This window comes from Calidris pugnax, unplaced genomic scaffold (genome assembly GCF_001431845.1).
Source record: "Calidris pugnax isolate Ruff unplaced genomic scaffold, ASM143184v1 scaffold247, whole genome shotgun sequence".
NCBI lineage: Eukaryota > Metazoa > Chordata > Aves > Charadriiformes > Scolopacidae > Calidris > Calidris pugnax.
In genome coordinates, this window is record NW_015090980.1 from 1,685,818 (window position 1) to 1,713,002 (window position 27,185).

General features: G+C 40.3%; 1 protein-coding gene across 6 annotated transcripts in view; it reads right to left on the reverse strand.

The window, feature by feature from the left end:
- VPRBP (Vpr (HIV-1) binding protein) overlaps positions 1-27,185 on the reverse strand; it is a 50,089-nt gene that overhangs the window by 22,304 nt on the left and 600 nt on the right. For 5 of the 6 annotated variants that reach the window (XR_001413300.1, XM_014953522.1, XM_014953524.1 and 2 more), the window contains exons 2-14: positions 22,162-22,279; positions 18,047-18,123; positions 17,215-17,288; positions 16,125-16,238; positions 13,883-14,020; positions 11,879-12,382; positions 10,419-10,520; positions 9,066-9,224; positions 7,576-7,755; positions 6,512-6,721; positions 5,113-5,282; positions 3,054-3,178; positions 661-1,921 (exon numbers count right to left, since the gene is read on the reverse strand). Coding sequence is in view for 5 of the 6 variants with exons in the window: in XM_014953522.1 (XP_014809008.1) it covers positions 661-1,921; positions 3,054-3,178; positions 5,113-5,282; positions 6,512-6,721; positions 7,576-7,755; positions 9,066-9,224; positions 10,419-10,520; positions 11,879-12,382; positions 13,883-14,020; positions 16,125-16,238; positions 17,215-17,288; positions 18,047-18,123; positions 22,162-22,271 (3,224 nt within the window). In the remaining variant the exon portion in view is untranslated. Of the gene's footprint in view, positions 1-660; positions 1,922-3,053; positions 3,179-5,112; positions 5,283-6,511; positions 6,722-7,575; positions 7,756-9,065; positions 9,225-10,418; positions 10,521-11,878; positions 12,383-13,882; positions 14,021-16,124; positions 16,239-17,214; positions 17,289-18,046; positions 18,124-22,161; positions 22,280-27,013; positions 27,033-27,185 lie in introns of those variants that run through there. The other variant, XM_014953523.1, reaches the window with a different exon arrangement.

The following is a 27,185-nucleotide window of genomic DNA, read 5'->3' on the forward strand; positions in this document are numbered from 1 at the left end:
AGTTGGACTGATGGATAATCTGCAGTGCCATCACCTGGATAAATACAGACAGCTAGCAAATATTTTTCATAGCAGTTCTGAAACACTCAACACAAGGAGGCACAACACATCAGCCAAATAATTTTGTCATCATGATTTCCCAAGGTGATTTTGGTTTCACTGCTTTCATCTATGTGTCATCTTTATTTTTATAAACTTTACATCCTCTTCCAATTTAAACTCAGCAATGAAAGACCACATAAAAAGGCTAGCAGCTTGTGGTGCCATGGATTCAGCTGAAAGAGCAAAATATGGATTCCACCGTCCTGCATCTGTCGGCCAATCATCCTCACGGCTGTGCTACGCTCCTGTGTCAAACTGGTGTTACACACTTACCTTCCAAAGCAGAGCAGAGAGCTATGAGCTTCATTAGTCAAGATGGCTAATGAATTAATATGATACTGAAAAGAAAGTGTGCTTTACTCCTAAGGCTCAGTGCTAAGGACCAGAGAAACAGAACAACTTCTAAAAATGCCTTTCAAGGCTTTCCCACTTGTCACTGTTGAATTAAAACACTTTTCTTTCCAAGGATGAACTCCGCTGTGGGCCTGCACAGCCTGAATCCAGGTAAGGCTTTTTGCCACATCCTGACAGGGATCAAGAAACATTTTCCTTCCTTACCTGCTAAATATAAGGTGTCTATCATAGCAGCCACCATCCACCCCTCCGTACTTCGGAAAGGCTGCCCTGCGGGCCAGCCGTGAGGTAAAGTTAGTTGGCGCTTGGCGCCTCTGTTTTGGCTCAGGACACTGGTGGGGAGTAAAGAGAGAGAAAGGGGGACAGGTGGCAACAGGGTTCTTGCAGCGGGCATGCTGCTCCCTAAGGTACTCTGTGATTATACTGTCCAGCGTGGGTGGGGAAGGAAGGTGTCTGTCCAGCTGCTTTTTGATAGCTGGGCTCTGGCTGTAGGCGCCATGGTCCGATTTTTGTCGCAACGCTCTCACTTTTCTGCCGTTGCAGGGAGAAGGCCTCTCCCTGACAAAGCTAATCCTGCCAATCAGAGGAGAGTTGCTGGTGTAAGAAGGACCTGGAAGGGCAAGCAGACCTTGGGATGCAGATGGCCTTGCCTGAGCGTGGACAGAGGTGGCAGTGGAACCTACAGAAGTGTGGCTACTCAAACGAGCTGAGATGCCGTTGGCTATGCGAGGAGTGCGAGGCAGGGTCACAGGAGAGGCAGCAGCCGCAACAGGGGTGAAGGCAGATGAATGAGATGCTGCAGTCATGGGTAGGTCAGCCTCTTTAGTAAGGACAGATGCGGTTTCTCCTAGGCCCTTAGAGATGAGATGGTTCCGAATCAGGAGCAGCAGCTCCTTCTCAGGAAACGTGATCCTTGACTGGGCCACCACATCGGCTTTCTGCAACCGAGCCAGGGAGACATCCGTGCCGATCAGCAACGGCTTCCCCGAGACACGCTCTATCAGCTCCGCAGCGTACTTGCAGAACTTCACATGCTCGCTGCGCTTGTCCTGAAGCACCGGCTCCTTCATCAGTTGCTGGATTTGACAGCTGCCAAAAAGGGGGAGCTTGCTGATAATCTGCCGGACAGTACTGCTGCGCGAGAGCCCCACCAAGGCTTTGCAGGATAACGCTCGGATCTGATCTGCGTCTGTGATGGGCATCTTTACAGACAGCAGTGACAGCAGCACTTTGATGCCGTTGTTGGACTGTACCACGTTCCACATCTTAGCTAAGGTGTGCTCACTGCTCTTGGGCGCCTGAGGAACCTTTCGCCGTGGAGTTCCGGAGATGAATTTGCCGATACTAGAGATCCGATTATCTGGGCCACATACACAATTAATGATGATCTGAAGGGCTGATTTCTGAATCTCGGCATCATGGATGAAAAATTCACCTTCAGCAACTCCAAGGATGATGCTAATACCTAGTGAGGGAAAGAAATAGGTTTTTTAGTACTCCAAAATGTATCTTACATGGTTCATCAGACAAATAAGGGAGTCTCCAGCAAATTTGAAGAAAATAGTTAATTCTCTTCATTCTGGGAATTTCTGAAGTTCTGCTAACTAGTGTAAGACATCTTCTTCTACCTCCCTGGCAAAATTTTTTCCTATGCTGATGCTCCTCCACTTCATCATCAGTAAGTAGTGTGAAACAATCTTTCAGAGAAGATCGGCCTAGGAATGCAAAATCTGACACAGGGAAAGATGCACAGGGATGCCTCTGATTCTTACTGCAGAAAACAACTCTCTTGTATAAATGTTAACAAAGTGGAAACAGAGAAGAAGGAAGGGAACCATGTTATGAAGTGAATAAAACAAATCGTATCACAGCTTCCAAAAGGAGTCAGACAAAAAATGAAACTCTGGGTTTGTTTTTTTCCCCTCAGAGTTCCTGTTAGTTTCATATCTCTTTCAAATCAAAGCCCTCACTCAAGGAAGAATTAGTGTTTTGTCTAGAGAAGTGTTTTGTGCAAAAGAAATTGTCTTTTGCCTGTATCTAGTACTCTGCCCATCTTTTCTTTTTCTTTTTTTAAAAAAAAAGTCAGGCCCTAGCTAATGCATAAGCCTTAGATCTGCTTCAGGCTCATCTCACCATTTGCATACTGACTCCATAAGCCTTAGATCTGCTCCAGGCTCATCTCACCATTTGCATACTGACTCTGCAGGTAGCTAGTTAGAGCATAACTCAAACAGCAATAACTGTTCCTCTCCCATATTCTCAAATGCCATATCCCCAGGAGACCTGAATTTCTGGGAAGTTGAGGAAACCCAATAGTCCCATTACAAAAGTAGATTTGGCTCCATCCATTTAATGAGCTCTTGAAAGTGCAAGTTAAAGACCATGGCTCTAAATGTGTAATCCAATCACAATGCTAATCATGACACAATTTTAACCACAGTCTACTCTCCCATTTATTTGCATCCCTGACAATAACTCTGAATACATGAATTATTTTAACCCTTGTCTCACTGTAGGTGAGAAACTGCCAGCTGAAAAACCATGTAGTAGAAGACAGTTGAAAAGTGTTTAAGTCATCATGACCATATTCAGCTTACCCACAGTGGAAACAGTAGATCCAGCTTCATCTAACACATCCACAGGTTCTGCCAGCTGCAACTGGATTTTAGGAACCACAGTCAGGATGGCTAGTACATCCAAAGCATATCGTACTGTGTCGTTCCTGGAAGACAACAACAGAAGAACTTCTCAGAGATGTAGATACAAAGTTGTTCCAACAACATAAAATAGTATTTAATCTAACCTACTCCAACAAATAGGAGAAGAACTTCTTAGAGATGTAGATACAAAGTTGTTCCAACAACATAAAATAGTATTTAATCTAACCTACTCCAACAAACAGAAGAACTTCTCAGAGATGTAGATACAAAGTTGTTCCAACAACATAAAATAGTATTTAATCTAACCTACTCCAACAAATAGGAGGTAAATCAGTCACATTGAATGTATTTGTTGATGCCTTTTGATTTTTGAATGTTCCACTCAAAAGGCTGTTCTCCACAGAAGACTTGAAGCCTGCAGTCTGTCAACATTTATCCCACACTGCCCACAGACTCCTAAAATGACTGTAATTTTGTATTTATAAAAATAAAAATGTTAAGACTTATCAAAAAAAAAAGCATTCTAAATTAAGCTTCTAAATCTAATTTAACTTTACATCTTAGCTGGGAAACACTGCTGTCTAAAATACTCTGTCACCAGTCAACTAGGAAGTTTTTCTGAAGTAAAAGTAAACTGTTCAGCAGTAAAGCAGACAATTGTGATAGGGAAAAAGGCATTAACTTAGGCACCTGTTTAAGAGAAACACAGGTGTGTGGAAGATGAAAAGGGCTGTTAAGCAAGTGGTGGAAGAACAGAACAATGCAAGAAAAGGGGGGGAGGTTTATAGGCCTGTATGGAACAGTAGGAGTTAACCCAGGTAGCAATTAGGGAACAGCTGCAGAGAGTAAGAAACAGGAGAACAGAAACTACCCAGGAGAATGCAACCTGAGAGAGAGAGGGAGGCAGGGGATTGTAGAAGCAAAACAGATTTCCAGGGCGTTTAAGTTAAGTTAGGCAAAGAGCTCCTGAAGGCACCAGGAATAAGGAGGAGGAAGTCCTGGTGACAAGAATACCACTGATGACAACTACTTATAGCAGATAGTGACTCACCAGTGAACAGATCTCTAGAGAGGACTACAGCTTCACTCTGGGGAGCTGAGGGTCATTAGGATGAACAGAGGCTGGAACTTTGCATCATCCTCCTTTTGAACTGGGGACAGGATCCTAAAGGTATTCTGTCTGAGCCTGGTGGCAGTTCCCTTTCTTTTGTAACAATAAAGATGCTGCAGATCTTTTGGGGGTAGGGAGTTGGGGGGAAGAGGCGGCACAAAAAGATAACAGAAAATCATGGTTCCCCCCCACAGCTTCTCTGCAGCCAAGACAAGGGAGAAACTTAGAAGTGGCATCATAAGGTGGGTCCCTCTACCAACATGTAGAGTTTAGCAGCTGGTGGTGTATTCTCTAGAGACAAGAGCCTGAGCAACACACAGTAACAATCTTCAGTCTTTTTCCTCTCTCAAATGCTGACTTGTTGCATATTCACTCAACTTGCCTCAGTTATATCTGCTCAGTAAACTTGAAATATCAACAAAGTGATACAGTGTCCTCTCTTGAGTCAGCTAAACTTACTATACATCCAAATAGACATTCCACCTCTTTCCAGGATTAAGGTCTGTCTTGATTTCACCCTTTATTTTGAAGGTTTTCTACCCTTTCTCTAAAAGGCAAACAAATTTTGAGACAGGCAGAAAGTGGCACAGAATTGTGATTAAGCTCTACTGTGATGCTGATTTCTCAAAAATCAAAAGCCTGATTTATTTTGGCTCTTCAGAAATCTCATGACATCTCTCTCTGCCTCAAAATTTTAGTCCTGCTTTCCACAGTGGTAACTTTCATAATCACTGTGTAGCCAAAGCACAGGCCCTAGCAGCGCTAACCAGTGTGTGCCTGTTTTAAATGTTAATCAGAGAGGTAGAAAAATCTAGCAATGTTACATCCTGACCAAGAGTCACAACTTCATTGTAGTAAAATACAGTTCCACAGCAAACAGCTCACCTTGCATAGTACGTCTTCCAGTTGCATGCTATTGAAATGAGCTGAAGCATGAGTTGGACGCAAGACAATTTGAGAAAAACCTCTGCTGGCTCCCAGTAGAGCTGTGCTGGACCATACTCAATCAGGAACTCCATCATCTCTACAATCTGCTCATGAGTATACGAGCAGGCCTGCAGGGAAGCGAGATGGAAGCATTAGAAAGAAATCATGAGGGTTGCAAAACCTGGATATTAAGTCCCCCACCGCTGGGATTTAACTGCACCTACAAAGAGCAGTCCACCGATGTCTCTTGCAGATTAAGTATTTACTTTCTGTTTTAATTCCCAATTATAAAGGAATACAGCAATTGTACCTATCAAATACAATAATAAGCTTAAGAACAATATCCTTAAAGTTTCTCCGCAGTCCTAGAAGGCTCTGGCCAATTTAAGAAGTTACACTAAATTAAAATTCTACTCTGCTTTTAAGCTACTCCTCTAGTAGTTACTAGACCAAAGTTAAGTTTCTACTAAAATATTAAAAATCTCTAGTAGTTACTAGACCATCAAAGTTAAGTTTCTACTAAAATATTAAAAAAGGCTGCAAAAAATATTTACTTACAGTTCCTAAGTTCTGACAAAAAAACATACTAAAGAAAAAAGGAAACTCCTAACAAGCTTGCCTTTCAATATTTTTTTTTAAAATTACACAAGAAGACAACAGCTTATACACATTTCTTTAGTTACTGAAAATAAGTGATGTTTGCAGAAGCTAAGAAACCCTGATGTTTTCTTAATTCAGTTCTTCTAGAAAAATCATTACATATTAAATGGAATTCTATCACAGCTGAATGTGCTCCCTCAAAACAAGCAGCCATAAAATTCAGTTTAAAAAAATATATTTTTTAAAAAAAGTCACTTTGCAGGGATAAAGTAGGAGAAAAATCATGGTTAACAAAAAAATTTCCCAGGTTATTCCTAAAATCTATAGCGTCCAGAAGACACATTTTATTTGTGTTTATCAAATCAAAATTATTTCCAAGTTTTTCATTATTATGTATTTTTCTGTGCTTATAGATTTTGACCTTTCAGAGATGAAAAGCATATAAAAAACCACAAGTAACAAAAATAACCTGCCTTTAACTGAAGTTTTTCAGAGATGGAAAAGGAACCACAGCAGATGAGCAAGAACCATAATCAAACATAGTTGAGATGAACCTCAAAGGCTCTTCTGTTTTTTTCCTGTTGCAGTGTCATAACACAAGGCAGGAAAAGAGTATAAATAAAAAAGTCCCTATCCCTATAAATCACACAGTGCCTAGTTATTCCACTGGCTTCAAAGGACACCCATATACTCCTGCAGCTTGGATTCACTTAAAAATCACAACGACCATGTCAAAAGCTTGCAACATCCTACTCACCTTGTAGGGGGGCTGGGGATGGACCAGAATGCCACCTTCAGTGCGCTGGAGCGACTGCTTCACCTGTTCAAGTTTGATAGCAAGGTGAGCCTCAAAGTATCTACGCAAGGCCATGCAAGTGTGTTTCCCAGTCTGGCGACTGGCAAAGATCTCATCATCACTCAAGAGGGCTCCTTGGTCTTCCAGGTTTAAGATCTCAAGAGTGCTTATCTTCAGAAAGAAGTTGGGTGGGGAAAAAAGAAGTTTCATCAGCTCAATCTTCAGAAAAAAAAAAAAGTCACCTACAATTCTCAGCTGCATTTGTACTAAACCCGAACAATCTTTATTTTGCTATACAAGACTAACAAGCACACCCTCGAGAGCTGACAAAAGCTGTCTGAATAGAAAAGGCTACCTGCATGAATTAAGCCTAAAAAGAACCATTCCCCCTCCTTCACTCCCTATGACGAAAGAAATCCAGAAGTTACATCAATGTAGATCTGGAGGCAGTGTTGTGCCCAATACTATTAGGCATTATATTACACAACACAAAGTGTGCTTACACCCTGCAGTGCTGATGTCCCTGAGTTAGATACAACCCAAGATATTAGGACTGCACCACAATACCATGCAGATGTACCAGCTTTTGTACATAAACTGTGTAATTTGTGCTCATGAAATACCATGGTTACCACAGCACACACATAGCTGTGCCTCTCCCGGAACAAGGCTGGATTTATCTGCATCCAAAAGGGTATACGACACCTATATGGAGTGATGAGAAACATTTGAACTACCACTAAGCCACCAGTCTGAATAATTACTTCCTAATCCAGGAGTTCCACCAAAAAGCTCTCAAAGGGTAACAAGTCTCTGGACAATAATCATCGTCATCGTAATAAAAATAATAAAGATAAAGGGATCCATATGTATGTTGCTTAGAAAACTCTCCCCACTTCTCCATTTCTTGGGAACTGAGGAAGAAAAAAAAACCCCAAGCAAACCTAAAGAACAAAACTGTCTTGTGTTATACTGCAAAATCTGACACTATGACCCTGTTCACCATATAAAATTACAAGCCTTACCAGGTTAACCAGACGCCGAAGGCCATCATGCCTGTCAAAGAGCTCCAGGACAGCACGGAAGGAGAAGCAAATGGAGAAGAACATGGTAGCATGGCAGCAGCCTGAGGCATGGGAGCACTCCATTAGCCATAGGGTGTAGTTTACTACATCTGAAAGCACGTTATGGGGGTGCATGCACACCTAGAAAGCAAAAGAACATTGTTGAGAAGGACTTCAAACAGACTGCTGAAGAAAATTTGTTCAAGGAGAATGAGGGCTCTTTGAGGGACAAACAGACAGAGGACAAATATCAGTTACTCCCAGCTTGATTTGGGACATACGAGACATGAAATAATAAGTCCCATTTCCAGATCACCAAAAGAAAGCCCCTGTGAGACTAATAACGGCTGTGATGCGACTATGTAGGACTAACAATCAGTCCATTCCCAGACCTAAACACAACAAATACAACAGTCTTAGTGCAGTATCATTCCAGAGAGTCCTTCTCTGTACTACTACAAGCTATCCAAAGAATGCTTCGCTAGAAGCACAGAAGGAAGAGAATTTTCCATTGAAGAAACAAAAATTCTTCTCAGTGTAAGAGTATCATACACTATGCTGAGGTTCTAGCACACTCTAGTAGCACTGGAGTCTAGGGCTTCAGGGTTTCCAAGGTTCACAAATGCAATTCAAAAGCTTGACTTTTTCTGGAAATAGACAACTGAGCTGCTCGCTCTCTTTTCTCAGACCCTGCCTCTGGCATGTGCAGAATCACTGTTTAAAGTACCTGGGAAGCTTAACTGAAGCTTAAGGGTGGGCTGCCACATCAGCCTGCCTGAAGGGACGCTTGCTGGAGGAACACTACTGAACTGAGAGGAGGATTCCTTTTAACAATTTTTTTTCTATGTTAAAATATTAGATGAGGAACTTTACCTTCATTATCAGCTGTTTTAACACTTATAAGCTCAGGTCACAAAGAACCCTTAGTGTCATTTAATTTGATTTTCTGAACAACGCAGACCTGACCTGCAGCACTTTAACACCACCACAGAAGTTGCACTGCTGTCTGGAATCTGACTGAGGTACTGTGTGACACTGAAACTACACACACTGGGACTGTGCATGGGAAAAAACCCAGTCTCAGATATAGGAGTCTGTTGGGACAGATGGGAAAGACAAATGAGAATGGTGGACTTTTTCTTCCTTTTTTTTTTTTAAGGGGAAGAGCAAATAATACAATGAAAAGGGTGGTGAAAGCGTTGAGACAAGGACAAGAAGATAGAGGTCTTCCGTTCATTCCCTAGGAACTGGAACTGAAATCTACACCCTTGAAACAAAACACTCAAATACATCATTATTTATATACTTCCTATTGCCTCTGCACATACCAGTGCCTTCTACATAAATTTCCTTTTTAGCTTAGAAGATCTTTATTCGCTGTTTGAACACAGGTAGAAACACTTAGAAATGATGGGAATCACTGCAGTTAAGAGTAAAAGAATGCCTCTTACCCTCTCCATGGCATCTTGATTATATGACAAATAATATAAACACATGGAGACCCCTGTGGCTGCCATGGAAGGACGAGGAATCTCCAGCAACTTTTGCACTCCTCCATGAGCAACAAACTCTGTTGCAAACTTGTTGTGCAGCAGCAATGATGCCAAATGCTAAAGAAGGATAAAAGCAGATTAGACTGGAATTCTTCAAACTGTTATCAATTCTATCCCCTGCCCCACAGAAATACAGAAGGCAGAAAAAACAAGCGCTCCGTACTTTGTCCACCTTATTTCCTCCTCCCATTATATTTAACTGCAGAATGTAGTATTTATCCCAATGACAAAACCCCAAAAAGGCACTACCACTGTGTTTTACACATCTTGCAAAAAAAATACAGGAAAAACAGAGCAACTCAGAAATTATCCAATAGGATACCTTAAGTCTTCCTATTCTTTTCATATTAACTCACTTTCTATTATCACTAAGAAATATTTAAATTTGCATTCACACTTTGTATACATCATATTGCTGGCAAGCAGAATTCTACAAAATGAAGTTTAAAGGCTAGTTTTAAAAGGGAAGTCTGCAGCTGCACTGAAGTTTCCTATGCTTTACTTTTCTGCATTACCAACACCTTAGGAGGAAACAGTAAGAACTACTGTAAACCCCAACCTACTTCCTACCGGGGTAACCTACACCTTTTGTAGGAACACTGCTCCTTGGAAATAAGTTCTCAGACAAATTACAATGAAATGGAGATAAAGATGACCCTGGAGGACCAGACACAGAGAAGTTAGTGCAAAAGGGAAACAATGCACAAATATAACTTGTGCTGCTGCACTGCAGGTTTGGCTTGAAGAAGGTTATTTTGTGTGGTTTTGTACCTCAGGGAGGCAATCTAAAGACTATTCACACAAAGCTATTGTATTTCAAACATTAAGCTCAGACATGTCATGCTGGGGCTTCTGGGAGTAAGACCCTTATGCTTCTTACTCCTAACAAACATCCCTTGAGATGACAGGCAGTGGAACAACTCAGGAATGCCATCTAAGGGCAGCAGGAACACTAGCGTTTCACAGAAAAAGGAATTTTTATCATCTTCAGATAGGCAGACAGCAAGTGGAATTACTGGCACTTCCTGCAAAATTAAGATCTTTTACCACCTCCCCTCTTTTTTTTTTTTTTTAAATTTCAAATACTTGAGAGTTATAAAACCAAACCACAATGCCTTCAAGTTCAGTGAACCCTGCAAGATACACAGGCCTAAAGAAGGTAAGTATTTGCTTTTGACACATGCAGCAGACATATATTCAAAGCTTTTACAAAGTTTATGGTACACTTTATGCATTATGAGAGTAATTTACCTTAAGGGCTTCAAAAGTGAGCAGCACATCATTGGTTCGCTTCAAATCGATGTAGTACATCATCAGGTCCCTTGATCCCAGTTGCATAAAGATGGGTAGTAGCTGCGAAAAATAAAAAAGGGAGACTAGCTGAATGTTTCATGGGAAATACATGGTCTGGTTTGGTTTTCACTCACTTAAACCCCCGATTTTCCACTATTGGCAGATACCTGTTATGAGAGGTCAGTGGTAACCAGCTCCATCCATAGGAAGCAATAAAGGTTAACAGACCTCTTGTAATACATCTGCTGACTGCAGCAAGATGCATGACAGCTGCCACAGGGAAATCTTAAGACTTTCCTTCAAGTGTGGCTATGGCAAGTCCACACAGATACCACCCTGGCAATAGGTTCCACTTTTTATCTGTGCAAAGACAACTACCCAACAACTGAACAGAAAAAAAACAGGAGAGCAGGGCAACAAACCAAAACCCTTCGCGTTATTCTTTGTGTAACAGCCTTATGCTATTAATTCCTATTTTTATATCCTATTATTGCTGGCATATGAAGTGATCCAGTCAGCATGCAGGGTATTAGGGGGATAATGGTTTCTCTTCCTCTCACAGAAGCAAGGCACACACGTGCACACATGACACGTATATCACAAAGCAGAACTGTGTTGCTTTGTTCTATTTCAAGTTAGGTTAAACCACCTGAAAAAAGATTAGACAGAGATAAAGGTGGCTTGCAGACGTATGCTAACTTGAGGCTTATAGTCAAAAAAAAAAACAAACAAAAAAACCAGAACTAAAAAAGGAAAAAGGAAACACATTTTGGTTAATCTGACACTGCGCAACTACTTCGTCCATATAAGTAACAACAGCTCTGAAAAGCATCTGCATAACAAAAGTGCCATTTCGCATCAGAACTGCAGAGGTTACACAAACCACTTCATCTAGAATTTAAAGTTCATTACTTTCTCAGACTTTTAATTGCAGGAGTCTACCACATCCACTGGAGGAAACAGGAGAAATGTCTGGATTTCAAAGTGACTTGCCCTGTGTCATGTAAACAATCACCAAGTTTAACAGAGACTAGGAATAAAACTCCTAGTGCCACACTCCAACTACTTGACCACACAACTGCCAGGTACAGGCTTGGGTACCAAGTAATACTCAAACTAATGACTTCATCAATTTGAAAGTCAGAGACTAGGACTAAAACTCCTAGTGCCACACTCCAACTACTTGACCACACAACTGCCAGGTACAGGCTTGGGTATCACCTACCAAGTAATACTCAAACTAATGACTTCATCAATTTGAAAGTCATTAATAACTCAGGAAAGATTACAGATCTTAATCATATCAGTAAACATCAGTGAGATACAACACTTCTGCACTTTTTCCCCCACAATACCACTCATGGTTATATCAGGAGAACTCAAGTACAGAGTGCTTCCTCCCACCTTCGTATGCTCACCTCTTGGTACTCCCCTAAGGGAGTCAGGTACTGAAGAATTAGCCTCTGCTCTATGGCAGGAGTCAAAGGGTAAAGTGTATAATTAGTGCCAATCACCCATGGGGACGTTTCTGACCAGCTGCTGTTGGACAGTTCAACAAACATCCGCTCTGGTTCCGAAGTGGAGAAGCCCAGCTTTTGCTTGGCTTTCCGGAAGCCGTCTCTTTCATGCTGTTTCCCTGATTTGCTTTTTCTCAGTCCCCCATCATCTAGCTTCGTAGCAGAATTTACTCTGCTACTGGTCTTGTGACTTGAATCAAGGTCAAAGGAAATCTCCATATCACCAGGAACTTCCTCTTGCTCTCCATCTACTGCCATCTCCCCATAATCCATATCCACAGCCGCTTCATCTAGAGGCAGCAGAGGGTCTGATGGCACTTTCTGAGGACTGGGACGCTTGTTTTCTTGTTTTGTAGTCATTTCAGTGACCTGTAATTCTCGTAGCCGTCGAAGCACCAAAGCCACCTGTTTCAGAAAAGAACCATGCATGAGAACACACTTCTTGCTTTGATCATGCAACTCACATATATTTTTTTAATTCTTATCCTACAACCAACACCACAGCATAAAGTGTCAAGCATGCTACGGTGTACATGTGCCCAGAGATATAATGATTTCAAAGTGAAGAAGAAAACTCCAGTCCTTTTTGGTACAGCTACTTTCATTCTAAAATATCAGCACCTAGTCTCCTGTATGAGCAGGAAGTGGCTTGAAAGTCATTAAGAGCAGATGAGCTAACAGAACTGCACACCAGCCTGCACCATCCTTCTGTCACCTCTGCCTGGCCTAGAATAAAGGCAATACCAGTGCTAACAGAACTGCACACCAGCATGCACCATCCTTCCGTCACCTCTGCCTGGCCTAGAATAAAGGCAACATTCCCTTTCGAAGCAGCACCTTTGATAAATTGCAGTTCCACAAAACCTAAGGTCATGCTTTTATTTTTAAAGGCCTTATCTATGCAAGAATTAGAACTCACCTAGGCTTCACCACACTGTACACTGTCCTGGGAGACATATTTGCCTATCCTACCTTCTTCTGCAAGTCATCTCAATTGCTGATAAACATCTCTCCTAGCTTTAGCTGGGATAGTGTTAATTTTCTTTCTAGTAGTTGTTGTGTTTTCAGTTTTGGTAGAAAAAGAATGGCAATAATACATATTTGGTTTAGTTGTTGACAGGTGATATTTATACTATTCAAGGACCTTTTCCAGCTTTCCAGAGAAGCTGAGAAGGAGCACAGACAGAATGATGGAGTGGCCACTGGAATATTCCATACAGTAAATGTCATGTTCGATATATAAATGGGGGTTGGCCGGGGGCTAGAATCCATGGTCACTGCTGGGGAGGAGCTGGGGAACCAATTCACCGTGTGGTGAGAGTGACTTGTGTTGTATTACTGTATTTTGTATATTCTTTTACCATTGTTATTATTATTGTTACTTTCCTTTTCTGTTATTGTTTTATTAAGCTGTCTTTAACTCAACCTGCGAGGTTTTTTCCTTTTCCTTTCCCCTCTTTTTCTCCCTCTTCTCCCTGCCCTTCTGGAGCAGGGAGCACCTCCACGCGAGCAGCTGCATAGTCTTGGCTGCTGGCTGAGCTTAAACCGTGACAACATCATACAGAATCAACACTAGACTGGTGAAACGTTTAGTTACAGGTGTAAAGCTTCTAAAATTTTTCCTTAAGAAAGCTATGAATATGAGTCCCATTAAAAAAGTGTAGTACTTGCCTTCCACTGGCATTTCTAATGCAACTGGTATAACAGAATAATCAGGCCACATGCCCCAGGCCTCAGCAAACACACGGTCATGAGCTACTGACTCTTACAGATATTATTATAACCACTGTATGACCAATGTATTAACTCATGAACGTGAGCTACCCACAAATAAAAATAATTAAAAAAAAAAAAACGTAAAGGTATCTGCCCGCTAAAAAAGGAAAGTGATCAAGAGATCATTACCAATTGTGAGTTCTCATCCCTGTAATTTGCAGCAATATCTTGGTTTTCCATGGCTCCTCCTAATAAGCCTGTTGCATATGTCCTTAGTGGCTGGTCAGCCTCTCGTGCCCACTTGAAGAGATTTTCAACTATGCCTTCCTAGAACGAAGAAAATAAGAAAGCAAATCCAACAATTAGATTTCATTTTTAACTTCTCAGTCACAGTGAAAGCATCTGTCAGTAACAATTCTCCCTATCTCTAGTAATGACCAGGCTGGATTTCCTACCAATCATGTAAGGAATCAAAAATATCTGGAACAAAAGAAAAAAAAAAGAAATAAATTTAACATTTTTAAGCTGCATAAAACTATTCCCAGGCATGAGATATCTAGAATTAGGATTTGCACACCTGCAAAAATCTTCGTAAGTGGCCAGTCAACCTACTGCCTGGGAAGTAGCAAAACACTAGGGATACACATCCATCAGTCAAAACAAACAAGCCCAAAGCTCCTGTCAGTTTCACTAATATAAACCCCAAGCAATTCAGCAGATTTCAAAGAAGCCATTACAAAGAGCTTACACCAAGTCGAAAGGAATTTGGGTAAATTTCTTACATTTTGGGAAAAGCTTACGAGGGCAAAATTGAAAAGTCACTTAAATAAACATGCTACCTGGTACCAGAGGAACACTTTACACTAATGACTCCTCACCAACCAAAAGAACAATTCTCAACATAGTCAGAAATCCATAATGTTTGGAGAAGAGATAAATGCGTGCGAGTAGACCAATGCATACAGATGAAAATCTTAATGTTAAGTATGGTTAATAATTTTAATAGTAACAAAATTATCGGTGTTTGAACACAGCCTGACAGGCAACATTTCTTAACAAGGCTGGATAGCTGTTTAAAAATTAAAATAGTCAACTAAAAAGACAATGTTTTAGAATGAAAAAATAATTTTTTTTCCCCTAAATCACTACTGGATTTTGAAACATCATACAACAACACATCATTATTGTGACAGGAATCTTGCACATAATTTGAATCATAGTTACAATACAATAAAACCCCAGTTAAAAGTAATAATGAATAGACAAACATTTCAATGAGAACTCTCAGCTTACAGATATTTAAAGAGTTGCCTGTTACGTATTTAAATGACATTATTATTTAAATGCTCTTATGTCATTAAATAAATTGATGAGATGTGAAATACCTTGGCCGCTAGAGGACCTCTTTAAAGTATCCTCTTCAAATGCATCTGTGAGCTATCTTAAAGCCCCCTATACACAGGAACTCAAAATGCCGTAGAGCTCTATATATTCTCAAGTCAAAAGGAAAAAAGTCCTTAAGCGCAAAACTTAACTTTAAAATTTAATTTCAATTTACAGAAAGATTTAGTGTCTGAAAAAAAGCTGTATCCTCCACAAATAGGGAAGTACTGTTTTGCTTTTAATTTTCTTTCAGTCAAAGTGTCACAGCCATAGCCTTTGGACAGGTTACAAATATCTCAAATTAAATTCAATCTGTCAACAAAAGGAGCACATTATTCTTTCCTTTAATCATGCTTTAGATTTCATATCCGTATTTCCAATAGTAAAGAAACTAACTTGGAACTTTCATATAAAGCACTACCTGATTTCCAAACTTAAAAAAACCATTACATTCATTTTTACAGATAAGGAAACCAGGCTCAGGAGTGAAACCAACTTTCTCCTCACTTTCAACCCTCCGTGCATTCCTTCAGAAAACCACATTTGTCAACATACAGAAGTCCAATTCAGCTGTCCATCACAGCTCCAGATAATCCCCACAAAGCATGTGGATTTTAGACTGCTTAGTTAAAGTGTGACTTGCTTATCACTTAGCTCCAATAATGCTATCGCTCTGCTGTAGCTGGGGATTACTGGGCAAGACTCCTACAGCAAGTCCTCACATTCTATACAGCCTGCTCTATTCACAGGTCTATGAAATAATTCAAAGTATAACATTTCACAAAATATAACATTAAGTTCCAGATTCAAACACTCCAGAGTGTTTGAATCACTCCCGTTATACCTTACAAGCTGTGAAATACCCAAGATTTGGTCAGTTGAACAAGCCAACCTCACAAAGCCCCAAAACATTAGTAAGATAGAACAGATTGTCTCCCAGAGACAGGATTTCAATATGGCTTTTTACTGGTTCTCCCAGGGGAGGAGAGGAACTGTTGGAGTACATAATACACCAAGCTTAAAAACCAAGCCTTAGTACAGATGATACCTTTTCCTGAAAGACAACAGCTGTTTCCAGTCCCGGCATGATATCCAGAAGAAGACGGCAGGCAGCGGTGTTTAATGGAGGTTCTCTGCTTGTCATCACATAAGCATTCACTAGCTAGAGAAGATCAGGAACAGCATCGGTTTGAAATTCAGCTCTGACCAAAACCAGTGCAGTGGAAGCCTTACAACTCCCACAGCAGCAAAACAATAAAGAAAGAAATATCGTTTTGTAAGCCCTGGATCTAAAGATGACTGGCCTTTAGCCTGCTCCCTCCTGTGCCTCAGAAGTTGAAATTACTTCTCAGAGAAACAGAATTCCCCTCTGATCTGCTCTTCACTGACTAAATATCTATCTTGAACTGATCTATAAAGACAAATGTCTAGAAAAAAATTTCAGTTCAGTAACAGTTAAACATGAAGAGATAATAGCTGAAAAAAATAACATTAAAAAATGCACATTTTTAATGGCATCTGTGTTAGCTTATCTCTTGCAGTTTAAGACAGAAAAGTAGATGGAAGCAACCTGTCAGAATCCTTACAGCAATGTGTACTGGTACAGGTGCTTGCAGGGAGGTGAGGGTAACAAAAATTCTAGCTATTAACTCATGTTAGAGTGTAGCAATGCAAGAAAAAAGCCATACTATTGCCTCTTAATCCTCTGCCTGAGTCTTCTAGAGCTGACACACTTCTCTGCCCCTACAGGCAGTCCATCATTTCCAAGTAGTCAGAGAAAAGTCATTGAAATTAGTGGTATTAATTTCCACTACAGAAATTATACTTTTAAACTTGTGTTAGAGGAACTTAATTTTCTTTAAAGAGACTGATAAAACTTGAAAAGAACTATTTCAATTGTTACTACACATCTTCCAGCACTCCTGAACAGCTCATGAACTCCCCTTTCCTTGAGTCACTTTAACAGTGGCAAATGAGTCACACTCAAACCTATTTTAAAAGCCACTGCTATGGAAGAGATAATCCCTACACCAGTAAAATAAATATTAAATAAATACTGAGGTCAACCAGCACAGAGCAAACAAAACCCACAAGAAGGCGTCAAGAATTGACAGATTGAATTCTCAGAGCAAACCTACCGCATTCATGAAATCGTCATTCTTGAAGAGTATCCTCAGTAAGTGACCAAGCATGCACTCTGGGTCTGCTCGACCTGTGGAAGAAACAGAAAAAGACTTATCTATCTACCTCGAGATGTCAAGATCAATATTGAACTGCTATCTTCAAACTGATTGTGGAATATTGTAGTCAGCAGGACCTTTCTCAGAAGAAAAACTACAGGAGAAATCATATGAATTATTCACTGACTTCACATTTCTTCTAGTAGGCATTACCTCCCTAGAATTCCTACCAGTCAAAGCACAACACATTGTAGTGTTCCAATAGTATTAAACTGTCATTTTTGTAGACAGTGAAGATGCAGACACCAAGCAAACTGTTCCAGTAACTTGGAAAAAGACATTTCCAAAAATAAAATAAAATAAAATCTAAGGATAACAAGATAAAAAGCGTCAGTGACTGCATGTAAAAGCACCAGTGAATTTAGTTTTCTAAAGCACCGCACTTACCCAACAAAGCAAATTCAAGATCATCTGAGACAGACTGTCTGTCTCTCTAACATCTACTACTTCACATTAACTACAACTTGTTAACATGATCATACCCTTTTTGTCATAATCAGTCTCTGAAACACACTTCCAAAACTCTACCCAGGGCCTCAAAATCTTGCAGCAAACATCAGAACTGCCAGATATCAGCACTACAGAGCACAATTACCCACTGCAAACATAGGATCAGACCTTGATCTGCAGTGGGCACATTCAGGCTAAAATTTGCTTACTCTTAAATATGAACTACCAGTTATCTGTTGTGATAGAGTTGGTGCTGCCAAAACCATTCAGGGCACCTTACCTGGGTGTCGGTCATCAAATGGGTCTGGATCCCCTTTGCGGTACTCTTCAGTCTCTTTCTCAATCAGCTCGGACATTCTGCAGAAGGAACAACAAAAAATGACCAAAATTCACACTCGGTCTTCTCCTAGAATACAGATCCTTACAATATCCTATCTGTCAAAGTACTATAAGCCAGTTCATCAGCTTTCACTTGAACAGTATTCAGTACCACCAGAGGATTTCAGACTGTTCACAATAGAGGGATGAGAAAAGAGACTTGCCTCATATCTCACACACGCCCCACTCCAAAACACACTGAATCCATATCAACAGCTCAGTGATACACAAGCACAATGCTCTGGAGGGGCCAATACCTTTTATTTACTCATGTTAGAGTCCTGGTGGCATTCTATGACACATATTGTAGAGAACTAGAGTAATCAAGGGCTTGAGTAGCACTTCTCACCATCACATAGTTCTTCTTTTGCAGTAGAGTTAAGTTTTGAACTGCTGACTTAGTCCTCCTTCCCATTCAGCCCGCGCAGGGGCAGCCGCTCAAACTGCCTACACAATTTTTTTTGTTATTTTTGCATATTAAATTTTAATAATAATACTAAATATTTTTATTATTACATGAAGTACTGTGTAACCTTAATTCAGCTTATCCCATCAGCTCCATTCAAAGCTCAACTTTTTAGCATGTGTCAGCTACCGCAAGGGATAAGACAATGAGAAATGCAGCCAGCTCCCTATTCATAGACCTTCAAAATACTTTAAATGCTCCTCCATATCAGACAAAAATTGAAGGCTGTTTTGAAGTTACACCTTCCCCTAAACTGAGAAGCAGCCTCAGAAGACACAAGAAATCCTATGCTCGACTTCATTTACAATGAACAGTAAGGGAATTTGCTATTATTTTTATTTAAACAAAATCAAGAAGAGGGAGATTATCTGATGTTCAAGCAATAAATAATGCCATAGTCATTCACTCCTTTCTCCATTAAATATTACAGCAGAAATATATGCAGTTTGAGTTGAAACAACGACCAGTATTCAAAAAACATTAGCAAATTAAATCTTATTTCCTTGGTATAAAACCTCATTCCCTTCCCTCTACTGAGGTCTAGAGTAGGGTGAGAATCTATGTGCAGCACAGCATTTTAAAACAAGGCCTTAATGCCTCAGGGTAGAGATCTAGGCAGAGTTGTAGAGGGAAGAACTGCTGAAGGGCTACAGTAATCCCTGGAAAAATGTTTGTCTTTTGCAGAGGATTTCCCTCACAGAATGCCACTGACTTCTACTCCATTCCTGTTACTTTCCAGAAAATATCCTGTGCTCCCAGGAACAATTAGAGGCAAAAATGTACTTAGTCCTGTCTCTGTGAACTACACTGACTTGCCAGTATGACAGAGGATGATGTTATGAAGCCTGCCCAGACTCTAGAAACAACAAATTAGCTTATCAGGAACGAACAGAGAACTTTCCTGCTTGTCTCTGATCTGTCAATTACCTTTCAGCAAATAGTTTATCCTGCGGGGTTCCAATATTTACTTAGAGTAAGTCTGAATGTGAAGAGATACAAATTATGTCCCTTGCTAACAGGTGGCACAGCATGAGCTCTCATGAATTTCTGGCAAAAGAAGTTACTTAAATACTCCACTGCCAGCTCCTCTTTTTTTGCCATGAGAACTAATAGCTTGAGGGGTGCCTGCTGACAGACAACTGGGACAACTGGAGTTGAGAAGCTGCACCCTGGACTTGTCAGGTCTTTTAAGGTGATAATCAGCATTTTGATTATGTGCCAGAAAGAGCAGACAAGCAGCAGGGAAAGCGAGCATTACATTCTCATCAGTCCATCCTGTTTAGGTAGGCAGCCAAACAGCATGCCAGCTGAAGCTGCCGAGTGGTTTCAGGGATGACAACATTATCACAGCCTAGATGGAACTGGGACGTGAATCACCAATGACAGGGTTTTTTGAGACAAATAGTCACAATTGTTTGGCCAAAATAAAAGCACTGCCTCTTTGAAATTGACTTTCAAAAAGAAAAAAAAAACAAACAACCACCACACTTGTTTATAATACCCTTCTTTTCACAAACCACCTTTGTACGTGTTAGTTGAGTGACTTGGATGAATCTATCTAGATCAACAGCTCTGTCAACTCTCAGTTGAAGCAACAGGAGAATCAAATAACTAACAAAGCTCATTCCTGCCTCATAACATAGGCACATGGTACACAGGGCTTTAACAGAAAAGCAATTCACAAAACCACAGAACTTTTATTCAGGTTTCGAGATTTCCTTCATTCACTTGGCATTATATTGGTTCTCCAGCCACTCCAGAGTTTGCACAGATCCGTCCCATTACTGTTGAAACACTCAGTACTGCACTCTCACATAGGCTGTCCCAGCACCACATTTAACAGGTCCCCATCCTCACAGGGAAGTTCTCTTCCATCTAGCTCAGAAGGCGGAAGGAAGTAGCAAAACATCACTCACCAGCAAGCACGACCACAGCTTCCTCTGTAAGTCTAAAACAATATGCAAGGGCACTGCTCTGCCTCAGGACATCAGCTAACACAAGCTCCAGTTGGTGAGGATTCCTAGCATCTCTTCCAGCAAGTTCTTTTAAACTTATGCTGTACTTAAAACCCTCTACTCCAAACAGACATATGGCTTTCGTTGATACCTGAAGCACTGTAAATCCAACTTCTGCCAGAGCTAGTAGATCCCCTTGCTATCTACCTCAAATAAATCTCTATTATCTCCACTAAAGCCAAAATACCCAAGCTTTCACCGTCCATAATCACTCTGCTGCATAGAACCCTTAGAGAACAGGAAGACTTATCAGACTTGTCTGGGCATAAATAATGTAGGGAACTCAAGGAGCTGAGGGGGAGCAAGAAGTGCCAGGCTGCTATAAACACAAGAAAATTTAATTCAAATTTCTTTACATTTCTTAGAATATAGTAAGTTTCTGCTGTTTATGCTTGCAAGACAAAGCCTTGAAATAGCACATATGTTTCCTTTGAGACACAAATCAGACAATACACAAAGATACACCAAAACACGTTTCATGATTTTCAAGAGACCTACTCATTTTCAAGTGTTTAGGATTGGCTTTCTGCTGCTCATCTCCCTCTTCTATGCTGCTATTTTTAAAATACAGTAAGAACAGCAAAAATGTTGTGCCTGCCAGGTGAGGCATGGCACAGATCCATGCCAAGAAGCTCCACCAGATTCCTGTTATTTCCACCCAGTGGCAGCTCAGAATCTGTGCACTGACTTGTCTGACCCAACGACACAGAGCGGTGCAGTACAGAAACCTGGATTTCTCTTAATGTACAAGTGCAGTAAGTCCTTCTGCATATACCAGGCAGGCCCCAGCTCCGCCAGCAGAAGCATGAGGTGGAACTGGGTGCAGTTTCTGTGAATCTCCTATTAAAGCAAGAGCAGTATCAGCTTACCCAAGGAGCTTGGGAAACCACAAATGCAATTGACAATTCAAATGTTTTTCTTGGAATATGAGATGTCTTATAATTAATCGTGTTACTAATACCTACACATCTCCTAAAAATAATTTATTGGTCCAGGGAATTTTTCCTCACACATACAATACAATGCCATTCAATCAACATCCAGTTTAAAAAAAATAATTAATCAAGGTTTAAAATTTTGCTTTAAACATGCCCTATGAGCTTCAATAAAATCTTCTCAAGATAATCCCCTTGATTCCTCCAAGGAGTTGCTATCATCCTTTCATTTAATCTGCTGAATGTTACTACAATCACAAAACCCACACCACCATTCTGGTGGAACAATGTTCTCATAGCTTTCAATCTCGATCAACATTTTACAAAGTTTAGGTGAAGACACCAGTTATTTCAACTATTTCAAGATTCCTCTAACTTCTATTATTTCAGAGAATTAAATTCATGTTTTAGAGATTACCTGTTTAACATCTTTGCAATATAAATTTCTTACCAAAAGACGTGTGTATTTAAATACCATACTTACAGTTCAACTTCCAGACCAAGAAAACAAATTATCAACAGGTAAAGCAAAACCAGGGTAAAAGCTGCTCTCAAGTAACTGCAGGTACTCAAATTTAGGAATTTATTTAATAGATCTTACCTGGTGAGAATAGGGACCATGTCTTGTCCACTGCCATGTTCTTTCTCCCATTGCTCAAGCAATGCAGTGAGCTCAGCCTTGGAGTCCACATGTCCAGATCCTGAAGTCATGGCTTAGCCTAAGGCAGAGGTAACAAGCAAAAAAAAAAAGGCAGAAAAATGAGCAAGAAATCCCACATTGAAATAATCTAAATCCAAGATTACAAGTCATTTGGAAGAGGCAACAACAAAGAGTGAGAGACGATTGACAGACTACTGCTGAGCTTCACTTTAAAAGTTGGAAGTTTCTTTTTTGTCCTTTTGCCTGAAGACTAAAGAACACGTGCACACTTTGAACACAAGTCTTAACTGGTGTATGACAACTCCGATGACGATGGGAAGTATGCACACCTAACCACAACCGTGTTCAGTATTGAAGCTTTTTAAAACCCTACCTCAATTCCATGAGCAGACCTGAGTTAGTCCTTTGGTATTGCTCAGGGATTTATTCAAGAAACACAAAGCCAGGGCAGCAAGATTATGATCAGTGTCATTACCCCAGTTTAACACCCTCCAGCCAGCAGTGAAAGTGCCAAGAATCACATTAGCTTCATGCTGCCAAGGAGGCAGAAAGTGGCAGCTCTGAGCAGCTGTGGGCAGTGGAAGGAGCACCAAAAGGGCAGTAGCAGGGAAACAGAGCAGGTCATCCCATCACTACTTGCTCAAGGCTCCCAAAGACAGTCAGTGGCTCTAGTAAGAAGGAAGAATGATCACAGAAGGCAGCACTGGAGCAATTGCTTCAGGTTTATCAGCCTTTACTTGCAAGACAGCAGCTGACAAAAGATTTATCTTCCCATCCTCAAAAATGAGATCCCCTATAGTACTGAGTGACTTGTTAAGGTACCATTTAATGAAGGGAACTATCACTCTAGATTCTGTTTAAGCCTCTAAATTTCCAGGCGTCAGTTTTTGTCAGTCTGATAACAATCTACTAGAAATATTAACAGACCAAACGAGAACACAATCTGTCTCAAAACACTGCCATGCCCTTAGTTTCCAATCTGACAGACTGTGATAGCTGTGAATGCTGTGAAGAGTTGTTGTAACTTCTGGAGGAAGCAACACTCAATCCTAATTTATAAATTGACTTTGTATTGAAGATGGGGGGGAAGAAATCAAAGCAAAAGAAATTTCATGTCCATAAACGCATGAAAGTTTTCAGCATTTCATTAGCCACAACTTTGCCAATATCCATCTGCCATCAAATTATATATCTGTTTGTCATAACTGACCCAGAGAAAGAACTTTCCAAAACAATGTTAAATACAAATATATTTAAGGCAGTGACTACACATCAACTCCTTAAATACATGTTCAGGAATCAGGCAAATGACTGACTATAGAAGGTCTACAGGTCAACACAGATTACATAAGCATTTATAGCCCAAGTTCATTCTGAAAAACATCACCAGGTTTAACTGAGCACTGGATACCTCTAATTTGCTTAAAACCTTTTCTCATTCGGGGAATGGATGAACAACCCTACAGCTCTACCTCCTGTCTCATAGGTGCTTCTGAATTTAGTGTATTGTGCCTGGTTAGTTAAATGGAAGACAAGTGAAGACCACCTGGCTGAAGATAAAACTGGCAGAAAAAGCCCCAAAAATCATCACCTAAAGACTACAGAAAAATAAGTCTGCAACTACAAGACACCGAGTCTGAAGAACACCATTTCAATAAGTACTATATGAAACAAGCATATGCTAACAAAAAATTCTACCTAAGCATAAAGAAAGATTATGCTTTCTAAATGACAAGTAATTATGATTTTATCTAGAGCATTCATTATTCATTCATCACAGAACTAGACTGGGAAATTTGATGCAAATGCATAAATTGCTTTGGAAAAAACACTACCTAAATGCAGGCAACAAAACATAATGAGATTGTACACACACACCCCCGAAACACCTTTGGAAAGGAAAACTATTCCAAGCTCATAAAGCTCCATTCCCTTTTTCATTAACTGAACACCACTTGCCAGCAGCACTTCTGTGCTCTTAAACATCACAGATAAACATTCAGACAAACCTACTCTGAGCCTCAGAACGCAAGTGTTGTAAGGATATCTGCATTCAACCATTTCAGGCATCTCCACCTTCATTCTATAACCAAGGGATACAGAAAAAAAAGTGCTTTGCGATCCCAGAGCTTGTATAAGACCTGTACAGGCTCTACCACAATCTGAAAAATAGCTTACTTCCCCTAAAAACCCTAAATTATTCTAGCTAGAAAATAAGAAAGACCCAGCAATACCTGCAACGGGTCAACAAAGTTCCAGTCAGGAAGACCACAGGAACTGCCCACGTTGCCCTCTGGGACACCCAGTGCTATACCATAACAAAGTGAAAACAGAAAAAACGCAGCTGTTCCTAGAACCCAGACTACTACCTCACTTAAAGCACATTATAGATCTGAATTACTGACATACAATTATTTTCCTGAAATAAAGTTAAAACATAAAAATGCCATCCTTTCTATTGGTACACAGCAATGAAATTAAATGTCTCTCCAAGGCATCTCATCTATTCTGAACACTTATCCCTCCCCCAATTTATTCAAATAAATTTGACTACTCTACATAACACCACAAAGAGCAGCAATAACAAAAATTACCTCAAAGCATCTGCTTCCACAGTTCTCATCTTAATGAATGTTAGCAGTAAAATATACATGGATGGAATATTACGGCAGGTGAATGACTTTTTTAATACAAGAACCAAAGCAATTCCTACTGCGTTCCCCTTTCTCAAGGATTCCATTTAAAATCAAAGCAAATAACTCTGCAGAAAGGAGAAGATCATAAATGGTATGAACTTCACTGTGTCAGAAATACACCTGGCCTGTTGGAGAGGCAGGCCTGGGAGAGCAACTCTGACTTTCACTATTTCCCTTGGACAAGCTGGTGAATAAATTCAACCTTAAATTGCTCTCGATTAAATTGCTCTCGAACGAGCAGAGCAGGCATCAGCTATCTCATTGAGGATTTAAAACCAGGGGGAAGATAATTTTTTTTTTTTTTAATAAGTTTTGAAAATCACGGCCTACTACAGATTTCAATTATACTATCCAATCAGCTAAGGAATAGAATATTTTTTTCTAAACACCGCTATTACCAAAATATCATATTTGGAATCAACAGAACCGATATAAACAAAACAAAGTGCTATTCAAAAGATTTGACTTTGAAAGACAAATATTTACAACCTTAACTAGCATTCACCGTGAGCACTCGCACTGAGAATCCACACGAGCATGTTTTGGCACACCGTGGTGCACACAGCACTGCTTTAATATTAAACACTACTTCATATTCCAATATCACAACAAAGGTCTTGTGAGCATTTTACTCTTCTGAATCGAGATGTAAAAATTTGACAGAAAAGGGAAACGCAAAGAAGTAGTCAGACACAGATACCTAGGAGCCCTCACATGTTTTTGAGATCTCCAACACCTTGGTGCTTGCGTCACTCAGACACCTCTGAACAACAAAGAAACACAAGTCCCACTGACCTCCAACTGCAAACCTCGATAAGCACACGCTACAGTTCAAGCAGTTCAGCTTCACCCTTTCGCTCCACAACGTATTGGAGCGTCACACCGACAGCAACGCTACTCCAGGTCACTCTTACAGGTCACTTATTGATTACGTGTCTTGTTCATGAAAAGGATGATGAGGTTCTGAACACACTGACTTCGATAGAGATATGCAGTCTAAAGTACAAAACCAAACCTATTCGTAACGTTTGAAATCCAACAATTTGGTTAGTTGGGAAACAAGTGCAAAATCCATACCTTAATAATTTAAATGACAAATTAAGAGAGCCACATAGCAAAACGGAAAATCATACCTTAGGGGAAAAAAGTATCAATTTTAATCAACTTTGTAGGAAGACTGCATATTTATATTCATGTGAGAACACCAATTACAAGAGGATTTGCACATCCACATGTATACAGCCAACTCAAATTCTTATAACTACACTCTGACCAAGTTAAATAATCATGTTTCGTATTATTCTTAAACATGACTCTAAGTATGGCTGAGGACATAACGTAGATAAGAAGTCTAACCTAACAGCATAACCCCCATAAGGGAAAAGTAAGGGCTTGTGAGTTAAAATCTAGTTAAATACATAGCAAGTAGATCAGCTAATCTGTATGTTCTTCAATATTTATGTTTTAACACAAAGAATTCTTTACTTTATGAAAAAAAACAAACAACTATCTCCCTCTATATCACAGTTATTCTTTAAACGGATGAGATACCGGACAGCAATTTGCTTAAACCTGTTGAGTCTGAAACAACTGTACCAAAGGTAACATTGAAGCATAATAAGCTGTCAACACTGAAGTTCACTCGTGGCAGAAAGTGGGCCACAAAGTAACAAAATCTTCACAATCTATGGAGACTAAAACCACGTTTTGGTATCATACATGAGTGAAGCTCTGAGGGAAGTCTTTCCTTGTTCAACTTCCACTTTAACCCCTAACAGAACTCCAATTTGGTGGCTACAACAAAACATAATCCTAACGTTGCTTTAAATATTTGTTTAAAATTTCATCATTTGTTACAGTCGGAATATTTTTTAAGGCCAGAGAAAGCCACGAGGTTATTTAGCTTCCTGGTATTTCTGCTTTTACAAAACAAACCTGGCACTACGTGCTGATCTGCCAGGAGAAGCAAAAAAAAACCAAAAAGCAACCAAACCAGGAACAAACTTCTGCTGTTTACAAGGGAAGGTACGAAAACAAGGCTCCGTTTCAACACCCACCCCTCCTTACAGGCCTGGAGAGAAAACCGAGGGCCCTACCTTCCCAGAGGAGCACCCAGGCTTATGACAGCTCCGGCGGGCTCTGAGGCGGCAGCGTGTCCCGCCCGTTCGCCAGGACCCAATGGCAGGAACCGCCGGCGCTGGCCGTTCCAACCGAAGGTTTAAAGGTTAGGTAAGGGGCGGGGGGGGGGGGACCCCGCAAGCTCGGAGA